The sequence below is a fragment of the Amphiura filiformis genome, chromosome 4, assembly GCF_039555335.1.
Source record: "Amphiura filiformis chromosome 4, Afil_fr2py, whole genome shotgun sequence".
NCBI lineage: Eukaryota > Metazoa > Echinodermata > Ophiuroidea > Amphilepidida > Amphiuridae > Amphiura > Amphiura filiformis.
This window is the reverse complement of record NC_092631.1, coordinates 57,144,815-57,164,147: the sequence shown is the minus strand read 5'-3', so window position 1 is coordinate 57,164,147 and position 19,333 is coordinate 57,144,815. Positions and strand designations below refer to the sequence as shown.

Here is a 19,333-nt window from a genome sequence, read left to right as displayed (position 1 = left end):
TTCATTTTAAAAATATGGGCCAAAAAAGGTCAAAATTGGACCATTTTTCAATTTTGACCAAAATTTGGGATATTTTAAAGTATATTTTTTTGCATGGAAAATAACTTTAACTTTTCTCAAAAACTGCTCATTTTCGCAGAAATCTGCCGTGCTAGTTGGATTCCTTGTATCATTTCCTTTCTGAAAATGTATATTTTTCTATACTTTCATTACTTTTAAAGATACAACACTGCGTGCCCCCTTAAGTAAGAGATACCTATACTGTTCATACTATACTAAAGACAAAGCAGTTGTCAGCTAGATTCTTGCACTTTGTCTTCTTTCAGTTCATTATTGGAAGGTGAATTTTGTTCTGATGTTTCTGCCGATTCATTTCTCACTTGATGGAGACCCTCAACCCAGCTTTGCACTGTTGGATGCTTAAATTTACCTGGGAAATAGAAAGAGAAACATTTATAGGAAAATTATTTAATATTTCATTGGCAAAAGCTACAAAAAATAACTGAGTACATTGAAAACTGTACAATAGTCAAAACTAATATTGTGCAATCATAACCAGGCAGCAACTTCTTGTAGTTTCACCAATTTACATGGCTAATTTCACAAAATGCAATGTAGGTATTTTTCCGGAGCACTGGTCATTAACAAGGGGGTATCATGCGTGGCCATGGAGTGTCAAAAGCACTCTAAACAAGTATTTGTAAGGACTGCAAATACACCCCTAAACAAGTATAACAAGTGTAAACATGAAGGCCATGAAACTTATGAAGGAATGGAGTCTAGACGGACCCTAAATACGTAAATCTGTTGTGATAAATATACCCTTTTTCTGTGATTTCCATGTGTTTGACACCCTATTCACGATACGTACGTACAGTGCCTGTTCGTGAAAAAAGACCCTTCTTATGTAAATTTTTGGCTACGCATGATACCCCCTTGTCAATGACCAGTGCCCCCCCCCCTGGGTATTTTTATGAGTAAATTTATTACCCATAAGATTGGGGTAATTAAGGAGTTACAATGAGTTGTTTTACCTGTAACTTTATCAGGTTCAGTTAGTACCATATGTCTGCTTACAATGCAGAGGGAGGAAAATATGAGGAATTTAGGGCCAATTCATACACATCGGCCTATTCCAGATGAAATCCATACACCACCTATGGAAACAATGACCTTACACAGGGGGTGTAGATTTCAAATGGAGTCATCCATTCAGGTAACCCATTTGAAATTCACGCTCCTTGTATGGAAGATTAAAACCATAATGTATGATCTTATAATATGAAATTGGTTAATTTTTTTCAAACCTGATTTTTTGGCATATTTGTAATGTTTACACATGTCCCAACTTGCACCTAAATAGAATCAGCCAGATTTGTTGTATTTGTAGGTCAACAGAGCAAAGTTCGACATAATATCATAATTCAAAGAATTATGACATTATGTCCTCCTATAGAACTGTGTGTTAAACGGCCAAATTAACCAGCAGGGTTTCTTTCACTTTACCTTGTTATTTCAGCTCAAAATGGACAGAAACCCTTCCCGATAATTATTACTAGCATTATTTCAGCATTTAGAGCATATAATAACAAATTATAAATTTGAAGGAAATCGTACATTAAGGCTTTAAGGTTGTGTCTTCCATAGGATTTCACCTGGAATAGGTCATGCTATCATGCTGCATTTGTCGTAATGGCCAAATGCATGCAACACCTGATGACAATTTAAAAAATATAGTAATCATAGGCCTACCTTTTGTAGATTCAAAGAATTCCTGAAGTCCTTTATTTCCCTTTTGCTGCTTTTCATACTCATATGCTTGGAGAATCATTTCAAATCTATCGAGGTCTTTGACAAATCGAGCTTCATCACTTTTCTGGTATTCATATTCCTGTGATAAAAATACAAAACGAACATAGAATCAAATTCTCAAAAATCAAAGAAAAAAAATCAAGAAATAGCTCACACACATATCTGACATGATTAATTGATGTAGAGGAGTATAAAGTTGACAATTTTTAATTTTAATTTTTGTTCATTATTCATATGGACATTAAAACTGCTAAAGTGTGGTTCAAACTCCATTAAATCGGACTTCTGGTTACAAAATTATGAGTGATACATATACATGCATTGCCTGTTTTTATCAATAACTTAAAATAAATATTAGCGACAGTAGACTCATTCCTCTTGAGTGTCACATGATGTCAAGTAATCGATGTTACTGACTTTCCTTTAACAATAAAAAGTTTGTTAAAAACAATAGCAAACAGCATTTTCTCCCCAACTAGCAAGCTGTCTAGTTTGACAATAAGTGTTTCAAGATGTTTACTTCACATATTCTGAATGATAAGAATCACAATATAGGCCCTATTTTAGGAAAAATATGATCATGTTTGAATTTGATTCTCATATAACCAAGTTTGTTCAGATTTTAAAAGTTGTCTTTTGTTTGTAGCTGAAAATTGACCAGGAAGCTTAATACTGCACCTCTTGGTGTAGCTTATACTGCATTTTTACATTTTCTCCTAAATTCAACCAAATTTATTTGAATCAACTGATTTTGATACCGACTTAAATCTGTGCAGATTACAAATCATCAATGAAAAGAGAAATACCAGATCAGTTTCTTGGTGGTTATCACGATCAGGTTATCACGCACAGTTTTGAGCTACAACTGCTTTAAAATTGTCCACAGGACAACCTCCATTCATTCTTCCTTGTTTTGGACACTGCAGGCATCTGCCAACAGGGTTTAATTTGCTGTTACAACAATGTTTCTTCTTTTCCTTTTTCCATTCCAGTATTCTTACCTCCCATAATTCAAATAACTCTTTCCCTGTTTCTTCACTAACAAGTCCTGATAGTCTTTTCATTGCTGCCTGAAAATAGAATTAGAGAAAAAAAAACATTGTAATTAGGTCTAGTTAAAAATAAAAAATACAGGACAAAATGAATGAACTGGCCAAACACAGGTAATCTGGGTGAATATCGAGTCACACTCGGGTCACTCGAATGACCCGGGTCACTCGAGTGAGTGTATCAATCCAATTTTGCATGGCCAATTAATTTTGTGTTGTACTATAAATGTCATACTGTTTAATTGAAAATTGACAGCAAGATTAAATATGTAACATGCAATTGGCTTGTCCACAACTTCCCTTTAAATACTATTTTGAATGAAAATCTACTTGACATTTTCAAGTTAAAATATTTTTCCCTGTGTTGCTAATCACACGATTTAATTCAATAAATCAGTTTTTCCTTTCCTTTACTTTACTTTGCAGTTTTGTTGCAGTTTACAAACAACACTTAAGAATTATTTACCTTTTCTTGCCTTTGTTTATTTTTACTTTATTTCCCTAAATTTTTCATTTTTTCTTTTCCCATTTCCTCTTTTTTCTGTCAGATTTTTGCCAACACCCTGTGAGTGACATAAAAATCACTCTTTTGTTCAGACCTTATACTGAAGTGACTGACAACCAGGGTTATCGCTAGGCAAAATTTAGTGCTGGGTAAAATTTACATGAAATGGAAAAAAAATTGAAATTTTGATAAGAATGGCTAATTTTTATACTGACTGTTCATTGATTTTGAAACATTTGAGACTGGAGTGCCGGGTATTTGGGCTCAAAATTAACTTGAGTGCCGGGTGGAAATTAAGAGTGCCGGGCAGGGCCGCCCGCCACCGCCCAGCGTAGCTACAACCCTGCTGACAACTCATGAATTCCTACAATACATCACTTACCTCTTCCAGCTTGTGTTTCTCTTCTTTAGGTACCCCACACCACGGTGTAAGATCTCCCACAATGCACTCTGCCATGTCATGGACCAAGGCTATCTTGATACATCTACACAAACAGAAAATATTAAGACTCATACCTATGTATATAATTTAAGCATAAACACATTCCTCCCTGAATGGCAGGCAGAGGATGTTTAAAGACATTCCCACAACCCAATGGGGTTTCTGACCATGTATGTCTGGCTTTTGTACACATGTGGTACAGTTGATCATACCTTGCATTGGGATTGTGTGCAAATATCTGGTGTTTTCAACCTATTATTTAACATTCAAAACATCGAGACTTATGAATAAAATTAATGCAGTGGGACAATATGAATGTTTCCTGTAAGAAAATCAAATATCAGTCATAAGTCTCAACTATTAGCTTGTTGGTTCCAGTTTTAAAATTACCATTTTGTGTGTGTGGCAATGGGGACTTTGCCTTTAAAATTAGGTTATATTGATCACATTTCCCAATCATAGTGCATTGTAGGAATGCATTTAAGCCTCCTCTGAATGGCAGGTGTCAATAATGTTCACTTTTAAAATTGATATCACTCATGTAGAGAAGTACCAATACATGTACACTTTAAGATACAGAGCTGAAAACATCTAAATGCAACTGACATGCAGCTTTAATAGCCTTAAATTATGGACAAGTGCAGAGCCTGTTTGCCAAAGTATTTCCACATTTCTATATGGTTTATATCTGTACATTTATTGTTAGATTGAACAGGAATTAGGGTTTCAAGCAACATTCAGAAAAACTTCCCGGTCTAGCGATGGTTGAAGTACACTATAGGTTCACAACTAAATTTAAATATTATACCAGCATACATTGTACAAAGATTAAACTGCTGAAAAATGGGAAATTATATTTGATGTATATACATTGTACATATATAATATCTAACCAAATACTGAGACAATTTGGTAATATATAAAATATCACAAAATGACCTACCTATTTCTATCCAGTGATTCCTGTGGTGTTATAAGCATTGACATCACAGCCATACGATACATATGATCTGATACACTCTCTGGTTCTTTCACTTCGTTTCTCACCCATCCTGTTCTGGGGACTCTCTGAAGGTTAGAAAACATAGTGATAGTGATAGTGAAAACTTAACATTATATGCAAATTGCACATTATTACATAAGTTTTAAGTTTATATTTAAAGGTCCTTTAAAGGACCCAATCAACTGCCATTGGTATAATACGGATATCCGTTGTCAGATATCCGATTCGGAGATCAACAGCCTCAACCTCCACTTTTTTATCAAATTTTCATCTGATTTTGGTATCAGAAGAAAACTCATATTTTTCTCATCATTCCACTCCAGTGAAATCCAAGATATGGTGTGAACAAAAACGTAGGTAGTGATTTATGGTAATAGTAATCACACTAGAAGTGTATGTAGGCCTACTATCCCTTATTGTTACATTTTTGCTTCTCATCAAAACTGCTGAAGGTTAGAAAACATAGTGATAGTAGGGGTAGGTTAAACAGCCTTTTAAAAAGGGTGATGTTTCATATTTCTTAGGGAACAGGCTTATTTGATGCAGTATGATCTCCTGAGCATTTTGACGCCATTTTCATCCAAATCGGCCAAAAATGAGTTGGTGCCGCCAAAACAAGTATTTTGACAGGGGGGTCTGTGGGGGGTCTGAAAATCAATATTTTTGACAATAATCATTATCATATGCCTAATTCTGTTACAGTTGGTGCTGATTTGTATGTAATTGAAGTCTAGAATTCCATTTATGAAAGTTGCATAAAAATTGGAGTTGTCGTTTTCTTAAAATGGCTGTTTAACGTCCAAATATGGATGTGAGGGCGCTTTGCATAAAACACGCACATGTTCTTTTCACAAGAAATTTTAATGATGCCAGTTTGAAGATAATCACATGTGGCATATCCTCAAGAAATTTGGGCAGTACCGTAACCACTCGGGTATAAGCCCACCCCCCTTGATGGCAGATTTCACTTCAAAATGGGGGTGGGCTTATACCCGGGGAGGGGCTAGTACTTGAATTTAGAAATAAGAAAAATCATCCCCATATGCCCAATGTACCAGTAATTTCTATCTCCTATGTCAATTTCTTAACATTCTAAGTGTGGAATGTTAATCAGTTGATTTTTTTTTTATTTGTTCTTAAATGTGAGAGAAAAGTATTGATTTAATTTAAGAACTTGGCCAAAATTTAGTACTGGGCTTATAGCCGAGTGTACCCTTGTTCCCAGAATGTTTTGAAAAATAGGGGGTGGGCTTATACCTGAAGGTGGGCTTATACCCGGGTGGTTACGGTATATTGCTTTTTGTTTGACCGTGGTACTATTTTTTGTATTCTCAGGAAGCCTTCCATTGAAACGTACACGTTTTAAAGTGCATTGACCCCTGTACAGTTAAATGGGAGCATTCTATGAAATATTCAAATGGCTCCCAAAATCAAACCGTACTATGAAAACCGCTCAAATTTCTTGAGCAGGTACTAACTATGATTGTCTTCATACATACATCATTGAAATTTCCGTTTGAAAGATCGTTTGCGTGTTTTATGCAAAGCGCCCTCACATCCATATTTGGACGTAAAACAGCCATTTTAAGAAAACGACAACTCCAATTTTTATGCAACTTTCTAAAATGGAATTCTAGACATCAATTACATACAAATCAGCACCAACTTTAACAGAATTAGGCATATAATAATGATTATTGTCAAAAATATTGATTTTCAGACCCCCCCCACAGACCCCCCTGTCCATTGGCCGGCACCAACTCATTTTTTGGCCGATTTGGATGAAAATGGTGTCAAAATGCTCAGGAGATCATACTGCATCAAATAAGCATGTTCCCTAAGAAATTTGAAGCATCAAGATTTTTTAACCGACCACTAGTGATAGTGAAAACTTAACATTTTGTGGAAATGCCAATGCAACCCAAAATTTGGAAACATATTGTTTTAATGGTAGGTGTCAATCTAAGAAAGAAAACAGAACATTAAAAATTGGACCACACCTCTTTAAAGTTTAAAGTTACAGGCATGTGATTAACCCTAACAGTAACACTGATGATCATGACCGCTTGATTCCACCAGGGATGTTGGCCAGTATTTGAAAAGAAGAAGTGATCAGTAGAAAGCAATATTTTTATAACATTTGCTGAGGGGAACGTCCTCAATATTTTTCAAAATTCTGTCTTTTACATGATTATATTGTACTTTATTAAACTAACATATCCTGCAAAAATCAAGACTATAGTTGCTGTCTACAGTGTAGTTTTGTCAAAATCCGAGATTTTGAATAAAACCCAAGAACCGTCATTTTATTATTACAATGGAAATATTAGTCGAACACGTACATGATGTTCATGGCACAGTACAGTCATGACGGTACATGGCATGCAGGACGGAATATAGTTAGTACATGTAGGTATGCCAGGCAAACCTTAGTTAACACATTTGCTAGTCAGCCAAATTCGCCTAGACCGGGGCCCAAACACAATACATATTTACATAGACATTTAAAAGAACAGATTGGACAGGCTGGTCAAGGAAACCTACATAAATATGTTTTCTATACTTCACTTGGCCTAAATATATGATTTTTTATGGTGATATATAAGACAATCGCACATGGAATTTTAGAGGGATTTTGATAGCAGTTCCATTAAAAAAAGCTGCTATCATCATGAGACTAAGATCTAGAAACACCACCGAAATGATGGTTTGGGGAATTTCGCTAGCAGAATCTTTTTGATGAAAGTCAATCTTTGACAATTAAGATGTAACTTTGCTAAGGAAAGTGCATATGACAAATAGGTTTTCAGTTTTGGCTTTCTTTACTCAAGGGCTTTAATTTGATATATAAAATGATGCAGTTTGATGACAAATTTGAATTTACCTAGCATACCTACCGTATTGTTTGTAATAAACGCTCCCCCTCTAATAAACGCCCCCCTCCAATTTTTCTGTGAAAAATTGCCAAAAATGCAAACATTTCCATGCCATATCGTGTAGGTAAGCTTAAAATTTGCATCAGTCATGTCAGTCACGATCGCTAAATTGCACGGAAAAAACCTATTATGACTCAACTCCCATCCATTTCATTAGGGGGGTCACACATTTGCTCATTAGGTGTCTGCATACGACCCATAAATGAACAATGGCATGTTTTGAGCATAAAAAAATATCAAATTGTTTTCTTCCTACAGACCTAAACATTTTGAAATATTTATTTAGTATATGTGTAGTTACAAAAAAAATATTTTTTAGGTCTATTGACCTTTTGAATTTTACACGGCGGCTCTGTGAAAGCACCCGATTATTTATCAGCAAAGACCAGTGTCTGGATCCGCAGAAGAAATTAAGAAATTGCCTTTAGAAAGTGAGTTTTTCGACCGGTGCCAACGATGTAGTGAATTTTAAAGTTACTTTTTCTGAACCATGAGAAATGTATCTTTATTTTGGCACAACTTGTTTTTTCTCACGATAAATTAAAATTTGATGTTTTTTGCCCGAAACGTGTGTATTTTCCCATAGGAAACGCCGTCCAAGGTGAAATTTTGATATGATGACTGTAGATGATGAGTTACCCTACTGTGTGCCACATGTGCAATCAAATTGAGACTCCTTTTTCCGAATCTCCACAAAAATATCTTTCTTTTGACGTAAACAAGAAATTTCTAGGATGTTGGGTTCAAAAATGGCAATATATTGAAACATTTGTTTTTTGGCCATTTTCCTGTGTATTTTCCCATATAGAAATTGTTGACCTTACTTGTGAAGTTTTCATATTTTTCCATTTCTGGAGTGGATATCAACATATTATTTTATTTTCAGGTGAATTTTGACATCTGTAAAACCTAATTAACCTCTAGTAAATTTTTGCACTTGATACTTGTTACTATAAACCTCTAAAGACACTTATGCTGGTTTCATACAGTGGTTGCCATATTGCTCTGTGACTGCATAGTTGCCACAGCACATCAGATGGCTGTCTGCAACCTGTTTTGAGCAAACCGGCATGGTGATTAATTTATCAACTTGCTGCTTGACGATCTGTGGCAAATTAGTTGCACAATGCAGCAAGCACAATGAAACCAGCATTAATGATGTTGATCTTTTGAGGCACATGTAAATTGGTCATTTTTGTTGATAGCTAGCTGTATCTGTGATTGTTAAGTGTACTATTTACTTGACCAGCGATTCATAGCAGTTGGTCCAGTTATGGAATCGGTTTATCATAGGAAATAGGATGTGGTTAAGGTTGAAGATGTACGATCCTGAGTAATTAAGGAATAAAAGACTGAATGCAAGTGATCAACTGAAAATTAGAACTGTATTGTTCCAAGATGCAGCTCGAGGTGAGTTTCTTTTCAGCACTATAAAGTTTTTCTCATAATGTTCAGAGATTTGAGCCATGTGTATCGTGTAACATGTAAAAACCTGCGAGTGGGACACAATCACAATGATTGGATATGCTGCGTATGATCAAAGAAACTGGTTCTGCACTGCTCCGCGCACTGGGTCATCATGCAGCGAGATGATCTCAGGATTCTCTGAACAATTTCAGCTCCTGTAATGTGAAACATTAATCCAGTTTGGTAATTTTATCATGAAACTGTTAGAGAACAGGTCTTGCCATGTTAATACATGTATGCAACAATTCTCCATACTGATCATGTTTGTATTCAAAAAATATACTTTAGCTTATGAATTCTATGGATCCAAAGGTTTTATTCAGCTTGTGTTATCAGCTTCTTAAAAACATGTATAAATCAATGTTTTCTGTGTGTATCAACAGAATTAGTGCATGGACTACGTACAGGTTGTACTGTAGCTGGTATGTAAACAGTGTTCTAGAAAGGTGTAGGAAGTACCATGTATACATACCTGTAAACCCTTTATGGGAGACAAAATAGGGACATTTGTTAATTTCCTATACATCACTATAGTCATATTTTGGCAAAAATAGGGACACAGTCATGGTAAAATCACTCTCTATGCTTTTTTATTTTGAGTAAAAATAGAGTTGGCAGGTATGTGTATGGAAATCCCATGAAATTGTTTGCTAGGATCTATAAAGAGAACAAGTATTTTCTTTTGTTCATGTGAAAGAATTTTAAACTTTGTAAACACTCAAATACCATTTGTACATAAATATTATTCATGGCTGAGTTTTTTGAAGGCGTACACTACAGCGTCACGCACGACACGCAGTGGTCTCAACACGAGCATACTTTTTCAATGTCGTGGTGTCCGCGTCTGTGTTCATGACTTGAGTACGCATTCAAAAAAATACATCCACTAATTATAATTTGGTTCGCCTCAATTTCGGTAGTGACGTCAATGCTCTTTTGCGGTTGCGTCGCAAAGTGTGTCGACAAGCCGCCCCTGTACGTACACTCAGGGCATTTAAATTTATGCGCGATATTCGATACTGTGGAGAGCGAAATATGCACATCCGTCACTACCGAACCTGATATGCACATCCGTCACTACCGAACCTGAGATGAACCAAATTCAATAATTTGTATCTTTCTGTGAAAGAAGCAATTTTGATGCTTTTGTACCTATTTCCTCGTTTTTAAATTTGTAAGCTAAAATTTTAAATACAGGACAGTTCAAAGCTATATCAAGTGCTTTTATTTTTGCTGTAGGTATAAACATGAAAATTTCCATTGTAAAGATATTAAGATAGAGATCCTGATCAGTAGAGCACATACAAAACCTGTATGTTGATTCTTATGTTATAAAATATATTTAAATTGTGCACTGCACTTTACTGATCAGGTTCAATTGTTTTGTTGACAGCTGTACATGTACAGGCTAGCACTACATGATTATGGACATGCACATGATGCATACAGAAACTAGGTATATTCAAGCACACTTAAGAGTGAAAAAGGTGAGGTAAAAAGAAGAATTAAATTGTCCATCAAGCTCAATTCAATTTGTGCTGTTGTGTTCATTGATTGTAGCTGTGACCCCTAAAAGATCCATGTTGGGAATCCCGGATGTGGTAGCCTTCATTAATCTTCAAATCTGCAACAGTCTTCATTCAAAATCCTTCTGAATACTATTCATAGTCTTCGGATACTATTCATTATAGCCTGCGATACGTCGAATACTATTCATATAGCCTTCGGATGCTATTCATTGTATAGCCTTCAAATACTATTCAGTATAGTCTTCAACCCTCATTTACATATTTCGGCTCTATAGAAGACTATCTGCAGACTAAATAGTATTCGAAGACTATTCTATAGTCTTTGAATACTATTTGCTGTATTCAACTGCATTGTAATGATTTGAAGGCTATTATATGTATAGTATTCAAACAGCATTTGAAGACTATAATTTGGAAGACTATGTGAAGGTTATTTGAAGGGTATGTATTTAGGTAAGGGTATCAACATATTATGACCAACTTGTTGTTTTTATCTACTGCAGTGGTCCAACTTGAAGTCCTAGAGTTGTTTTACCTTGAATATGGATGTACAAAGTTGATATTTTTATTCCGAGGGTGTCCGTAACTTGCTGTTTCATTCTGTAGCACTTTTTTACATTGAGCGGCAATTTCCTTGATTTTCTAGATTTTTCCCACTTTGGAGGCAATTTCTCACAATATTTTGATGCACATGAAGCTTTTGTTGTTGTTTTTGTGTTTCAACCCAAGGGTTAGAGTTGGCTTAGTGTAAATGCAGCCATTCACAATTCATATTTTTAATCTGAGATTGTCGTAAACCTGCAATTTTATTCTGCAAGGGGTTAAATGAGAGTGCGACGATCCTTGATTTTGGTGTTTTAGTCCATATTTGGAGTAATCTTTTTCAAAAACTGAAGCAAATGATGTACCTCTTGACATATCTATGTTGAAAGACTCAGTTATACAGCAACTTAAAGTGAAAATCAGACATAGGAAGCATATAATTTTGATTTTTTAGTCTTCAAACATGCCATATTGTCGAAAACATGCGTTTTATCCAAATCATGCTGAAAAACAGCAATTTTTCGGAAATTTTAAATTGGCATAACTCGAAAACGCTTTATCCAATTTGAACCATTTAAATTGCTATCTTCATCTTTTTGCAAGATGCTTCTGAAAAACTTAATGCCAAACATTTATATTGTAGATAAAATAATGATGTGACCCCCCTAATTTCATTGCCTAATTATGGTAGAATTTCACTAATTTCATGCACTTACTGGTGTAATTTTGTTGTATTTCCCATAAAAACGTCGTTTTCCGTGGGCGCCGCCATCATGTATAGTTGTAAATCCCTCCTTTTAACAGGAGCACGAGCACCATCGGGAAATTTAACCCGATTTTTAAGTTTTTTTCACTGACAATTCGCCTTCAATAAACGCCCCCCTTTTGGAAAATTGCAACGCCCCCGGGGCGTTTATTACAAACAATATGGTATCTATACTATAGTTTTAGTGGCGTAACACAAACCGACATTGGCGCTGGTAGTAAATTCCAAATTTCTTTTCTAACTCTTTACCTCAGTTGTTCGGCTCAAAATTACAAGGGGACATATCTGATAATAAAAGCTAACATTTTTAATATGGCAAACAAAGAAATACTGTTATTATTAACCTATAATTTTGTGTGGAAATGATACATGTATGCATGACATGTATGATGCATGGCTTTATAAAGCTTACCTTACCTACTGCCTAGTGCCGTACTATTACGCTGACTTTCGTATTCGGCGAGGAGGACGATTTCGACCTCCTGGTTTGTTTACAAACAGAGAGGTAGACAAAAGACCGTTCCGCTTGTCCTAACACTCCTCAAGTATCAGAAGGATGGTCCATAATAGCGTGATTCACGTAACATGAATAGGGATTAAAAAGCTGTCACGTAGAACCATGTGCTTCTATTGTCCAATTTGCCATCAAGATTTCATATGGAAACAGTTCAGACCCAGTACAGTATCATGTCAGAAATTAATATTTTGTTCTGGGTCTGATTATTCGGACTACCTACTGCCTACCTTAAGTTCCCCAACAAGGCTCATAAACTCTATAATTTTTCTCATATCAGTGACAGTGTGATCAACAGCATAGTTGCTTTTTGTTTTCTTTGCCGATGCTGAAACATTCTCTGTTTCATGTTCTCGCTTAGACTTTTGAGCTGACTGCAAGTCGGCTGCTCTAGTAGATTTCTCCATGTTGCGCTTGACCTCTAACCTTTGACAAAATGTAAATAAAAGTTTTACACCAATCAAATTACATCTTCTATCGCGACTCGGAAAGGGCAGATTAAAAGAACACATTTCATTGGCTGTATCGATGAAAGGTCATTCGGGGTCACAAAAATGGCTGCGCCCATGCGAATGTCACGACGGCTAGGTTTCTGCCGAAAATTCTTCAATTATTCGCCTGTTCATTGGAGATTCTGCTCAGCGGAATCATCAACAACTGAAACAAATGTAGGTGACGAAGGTAAACCGGTTTCCGATGACGGGTCTCCCGTAAAAACTGCAGAAACTCCTTCGCAACCATTATCTTATGCTGAAGCTTTTGCAAAACACGCAGCTTTACAACTTGAAAAAATAGAACCAGAGCAAAAACAAGAGCCTGCTGATTTTGCAACAATGTTACGTAACTCTTCACACATTCATGTTGGTGCCGTTAAAGGTCAGCTTGTGGTTGGCAAAATCTTTCACGTGGTTGACGATGATCTCTATATCGATTTTGGATCTAAATTTCACTGTGTTTGCAAACGACCAACAGAGAATGCAGAGTAAGTGTGCAACAATGTATTAATTAATGACGAATGTACTGTGTGATGATGTACCAAAACAGACTTTGATTGAAAACCGAATTACAAAGATTAAGTTTGCGTCTGATGTCATGTCAGGGCAAATTAGGCATGCATACTAATTGGTTGCTGACCTGCGCAGTACACAAGACAAGGCTCCCGCTAGGCTTCAAACATGTCAAAAGCTCTGCGTATGATCGGACGCACAACTGTAAAACCTGGTCGGGAAACGTGCATCCCACAATATTTTTGTGCGTCCGTACGTATGTTAATGTGTTGGGCAACAGGCAATACAATTTTACAAGGCTTCTGGTTGCCGGTTTATATTGCATCGCATCGCATATCAGTTTGATGCAAATATTTGATTATATTTCCTTCCAATTTTCTGATGAGATTTTAAGGTGGTACTAGTACACCTGGCCAATTTTGTGCCTATTTTTGCATTTTTCTCAAAAATTATAGCGCATTGGTGACAAGTAAGATGCAATGTAGACATGTACAACTACTGTACGGTACCGGTACTGAAAATTTTATTTCAATACAGACAACAGTTTTGGAGTTATAGTCAAAAATGAGGGAAAACCAATATTTGATCAATAAATCAATAACTACTTGCCTTGAGTTGCTGAATTTTCAGTGCAGTAATTGTAGTCCTTGCCCCTATATATACGTACCGGTATCTTCCCAGATAGCAACACTACGTTGGCCCAACGTTGGTCCAACGTGGGCGAACTGACCTTGCTACGTTGGGCCAACGTTGCTTTTCGACGTTGGTCCAACGTGATTTTGGCCGGGCAGCCATCCACCACAACGTTGGGCCAATGTCGATCCAACTGACCCAACCGCAATACAAATGTAATTTGCATCGTTGGGCCAACATCAAATCTTTGATGTTGGGCCAACGTTATTTGACCAACGTTGATCCAACCAATAGCCAACGTTGATCCAACCAATAGCCAACGTTGATCCAACCAATAGCCAACGTTGATCCAACCAATAGCCAACGTTGATCCAACCAATAGCCAACGTTGATCCAACCAATAGCCAACGTTGATCCAACCAATAGCCAACGTTGATCCAACCAATAGCCAACGTTGATCCAACCAATAGCCAACGTTGATCCAACCAATAGCCAACGTTGATCCAACCAATAGCCAACGTTGATCCAACCAATAGCCAACGTTGATCCAACCAATAGCCAACGTTGATCCAACCAATAGCCAACGTTGATCCAACCAATAGCCAACGTTGATCCAACCAATAGCCAACGTTGATCCAACCAATAGCCAACGTTGATCCAACCAATAGCCAACGTTGATCCAACCAATAGCCAACGTTGATCCAACCATTGGCAAACAAGCCCAATGAGAAAAAAAAACCCGGAAAAAATCAGTTACTTACTGTGCTTACTTTAAGTCTTAAATTGCCCTACTCTCTATTTTACAACGAAGACAAATTAACTACCTTAATTTTACACAAGTCACTTACCTTAGTACCTACCGGGATTCGAACCAGGGACCTTCTGTTTATAAGTCTGATGCTCTACCAATTGAGCTAACTGAGATTACATAGTTGGATAAGTGTTTGAAGTTAATATAAGCTATATTTTCATGACTAAACCTGCCAAAGTGCATCTTTTTAGGGATATTGGTCAAATTTACTGTCAATATTGATAACATTTGCTATTTAAATGTTGATTTAAAAAAAAAAAGAATAAAAAAAAGAAATAATATAAAAATATAATTCTTATTGTTGATTTAATTCCAAAGCAATATTGTTATTACATGTATTATAATTACATACCTAGTAGGGTATAAGCATTATCATTATTATCATCATCATTATTATTATCATTATCATTATTATTATTATTGTTATTATTATTATTATTATTATTAATATTATTATTATTTGATATTATTATAAGTATATCGAATGGGGCTTTATCACTCTTTAAATACGTGATCATTTCCATGACTTGAACAACAGTTTATACCATCGTTGGTCCAATGTTGGGATTCCAACCGTTTGTGCGACGACATTGGAACAACCTCCACGTAACAACCGTCATTTTACGACTGACTGTCTACGTTGGTGCAACGTTGGCATACCGACTATCATTTTAAGGTTGGCACAACAACGTTGGCCCATCCTCAGTGTACCGACCATCATTTTAAGGTTGGCTTGCTCTGTTGGCTCGACGTTGACATATCGACCATCATTTAAGGTTGGCACAACAACGTTGGTCAAACGTTGGCATACCGACCGTCATTTTAAGGTTGGCTAGCTACGTTGGCTCGACGTTGGCATACCGACCATCATTTTAGGTTGGCAAAACAATGTTGGCCCAACGTTGTCATGCCGACCGTCATTTTAAGGTTGGCTGGCTACGTTGGCTTGACGTTGGCATACCGACCATAATATAAGGTTGGCATAACAGCGTTGACCCAACGTTGGCCTGGCGTTCCCATACCAACCATGACTAAAGGTTGGCATGTCAATGTTGGTCCAACGTTGGCTTGGCGTCGACTTACCGACGCGCGACCATGCCGATAAGCGACCATTGCCAACGTTAAATAACGTTGTCTTGCTATCTGGGTTACTTGTCACCAATATGCCATAATTTTTGAGAAAAATGCAAAAATAGGCACAAAATTGGCCAGGGGTGTACATAGTACCCCTTAAAGATTTATGTAAATGTTATTCTCTATAACAAATTACGTGAATGTAAACTTGCTGACACTGTACGATAATTTGTAATTTCGCTCTCGTGTTTTAAGATCACACATCGCCTTACCGGGAGAATTTCCATTGACATTGACAGACTTGACCCGACCCCGGAAGTTGTTCGCGAAATAAGTAGTCTCCAGAGCTGCCAGTTCATGAGTTTGGTTCCGCTCCCTCCACAAAATGTTTGTTCCAGTTACTACACTGGAATTTCAGTGATCAAGACAAGCAGTAGGCCCCCTATGGTACGTTATTATAGAAACCTTTGTATTTTGCGCTTTAAAAATGTTGTTAATTAAAATGTTGTTATAAATTTATGATAGGAAAAGAGGTACCACTAGAATGTACCTCATTCTTAACATATATATGAACCACTTGTCTTGAATCAATCACTGAAATTTCAATGAAGTAATTGGAGCCCCTATAATAATACATTACTTTTGTTACCAGTGTGTAGTTATTGTTTGAGAAAAATGCAAAATTATTCACAAAATTTATCAAGGGTTGTAGTCCCCCCTTAACATAATGAACCGCTTGTCTTGAATTGCTGAAATTTCAGTGAAGTACCGTAATTGGATTCCTTACCCCTATAATATACATAACTTTTGTTACGGTACCAGTGTGTAGTAATTTTTTGAGAAAAATGCAAAATTAGTCACAAAATTTATCAGGGGTGTAGTACCACCTAAGATAAAAATGCATAAAAACAAGTGTTGTCAAAACAGGCACATTGACTCACCAGGCCACGGTAAAGGATGCTCAAGTAGCCCAATTTTTAAGCTTCCAAAAAAGCAGATTTACCAGAATTTAGAATGCAAAACACCCAATTTGGCGGAAAAGCACTTGACTTTAAAACTTCCGGTACTTACTGGGAAGTTACTGACCGATCAATAAATGGTCACAAAACTCATTGTAATTGCAATTTGGAGCTTCATGGACTCAAAACCTTTATAACAAATTCGGCTAAATTGAAAGGAAAATACATCAAAGAAAAAGTACTGCCGCGGCCTGAGACCGGCAAAGTAGCCCAAATTTAGGCAAGTAGAGGCATGCTTTTTTGACTATAGTGGCAAGTCATCGCCAAGTAGCCCAATTGTGCGCCTAAGGTGCAGTGTTGACATCACTGTACAAAACCACTTGATCCCTTTCAAATCAAAAGTACAATAATCTAGTGGACAGGTAAGAAGTCAATAGAAAGCAAAGAAAGAACATTTCAAGCATAATGCTATTGTAATTTATTGATGGCTAAAATTGTGTATTTTTTTTAATTTGGATTTCCACATGTGGTACATTTATTTGTTTGTACAGAATACCATGTACACATGCACTGCAGCATGCCAGTAATAAATTTGTACCCTTTGTTCTTTTATAACATCACAGAAAATACCACAGAGGAGCACAAGTTAACATACGACTGAAAGATCTGGAAGTATCTGACCATTTTATTGGAGCAACCAAAGAATTCAGTATACTGGAAGCAGATGCAGATCTTGTTGGTGCGATAGATTTTGGACAGATGAAAGTGGACAGATAACAGAACAGTTATTCATCAGGAGAAAGGATTTTTAGTTGTACATTTGTACATGTATGTTGGGTTATAAAAAAAAGAGTACTGTAAGGCCTGGAAATATAATGGTTTAGCTAGGAATCCCTGTCGCTCGAAAAGTACAAGTATGATCAGTACCCGGTAGGTTGGCAAGAATATTTTATTTTCGTTAAATTTACTTTGCTTTGTTGATCATCACTCTCTGGGAGTGGGACACCATTAGTGCACCATCAATTGACAAAATCATGTTAGTAAGAATACATATGGAAAATTGCCAATCCACAAACATTATGGATTTTTGGAATATCTATACTAAATAGAATGTTGCCATTTTTTTCCTCCCAGAGGCCTTAAAATATTTTGGATCAGGGTCCGAGCTACAGCTGTTCCTAACTTAAAATTATTTTTCCAAAGCCTGTTTAATCAAAACACACTGATCAAGTGTTTTGCAACACATTTTGAAAAAAAAAGTGTTTTGTCAGCATTGAAGAAACATGAGGAGGCAACTTATAACAACAAAATATTGTACAACCTTTACATGTAGCCTATATTCATTATAACTCAACATTTAAATATTTTCTAACAAGGGACAACATTAGTGCTGAATAGTGCAGCTATTTGAAAAGTTTTTTGTGTTTGCTGGATGATTATTACCATTGTGTATTAAGCGGACATTAAACTCAAAGCTCAAATTATGTAATTTAAAGACAAAGATTTATTTAGTGAACTATTGCATGGCATACATTATCTCTGTTCCAAAACTTTAATGTGCAATTCTTAAATACTAGGCTGTTTTTTAATTTGTGGGTATTTTTGTAAAAGAATCAACTATTTTGGGTTTTTATAAATTTTGCACAATTTGTGCTTTAGGGACATGTCATGCAATAATTCACTAAATAGACATTGCCCTCAAAAAATGGGTGTTGTAGAAGTATACCTGAATCACAAAAAATAATTGTGATGCATGTCTGGAGGAATAGAAGTAATAGTATGCTCAATTTCCTACATTTATTTGTGGCAAGTTCTGATTAGTTCAGATTAAAACAAGAATCTGTCGAATAATAATGAAAGTATATCTGTACTTTAAGTACTTTAAATCATTTTCTTCCCAGTTAACTTTTAAAATACGAGGTACAATATAGTAGTCTCTCGTTGTCATTTTATTCAATTACGGGTGCTTAATGCATACAGCAATTTACATGAATACAGGGGCGTAGCAAACAAGCCTGGAACAGGGTGGACGAAGTCCATGAGCCCAGAGTGTTCAGGGGCCCCGAGCACAAAAAGTTAAATAAGGGACGATAATGGAGAGCAGGGCCGGATTTACCATTGGGCCAGATGATCCCCAAAATTGCCCTATGCATCTTTCTTTTAACCCCAATAACACCATGTTTGTTTGTCGAAATTATATATGATGTTTCCATGGCAATGGTACAGGTCTTAATACGAGCTGGAGTTGGGCCCTTCTTCCACTAATACACTGCAAGTGCCAGT

The 19,333-nt window shown here is 36.3% G+C and overlaps 2 protein-coding genes across 2 annotated transcripts; one reads left to right on the top strand and one right to left on the bottom strand.

Moving 5' to 3' along the window:
- Positions 1-200: 200 nt before the first annotated feature.
- LOC140151114 (5'-deoxynucleotidase HDDC2-like) lies at positions 201-13,015 on the bottom strand. Its single transcript, XM_072173338.1, has 6 exons — positions 12,797-13,015; positions 4,752-4,876; positions 3,749-3,851; positions 2,814-2,882; positions 1,753-1,891; positions 201-430 (listed from the first exon to the last, which is right to left on the bottom strand). Exons 1-6 carry the CDS (start codon positions 12,971-12,973, stop codon positions 294-296), a joined length of 750 nt encoding a protein of 249 aa, XP_072029439.1. The 5' UTR covers positions 12,974-13,015; the 3' UTR covers positions 201-293.
- An 84-nt stretch (positions 13,016-13,099) lies between these two features.
- LOC140151115 (small ribosomal subunit protein bS1m-like) lies at positions 13,100-19,233 on the top strand. Its single transcript, XM_072173339.1, has 2 exons — positions 13,100-13,548; positions 17,674-19,233. Exons 1-2 carry the CDS (start codon positions 13,121-13,123, stop codon positions 17,825-17,827), a joined length of 582 nt encoding a protein of 193 aa, XP_072029440.1. The 5' UTR covers positions 13,100-13,120; the 3' UTR covers positions 17,828-19,233.
- Positions 19,234-19,333: the final 100 nt, after the last annotated feature.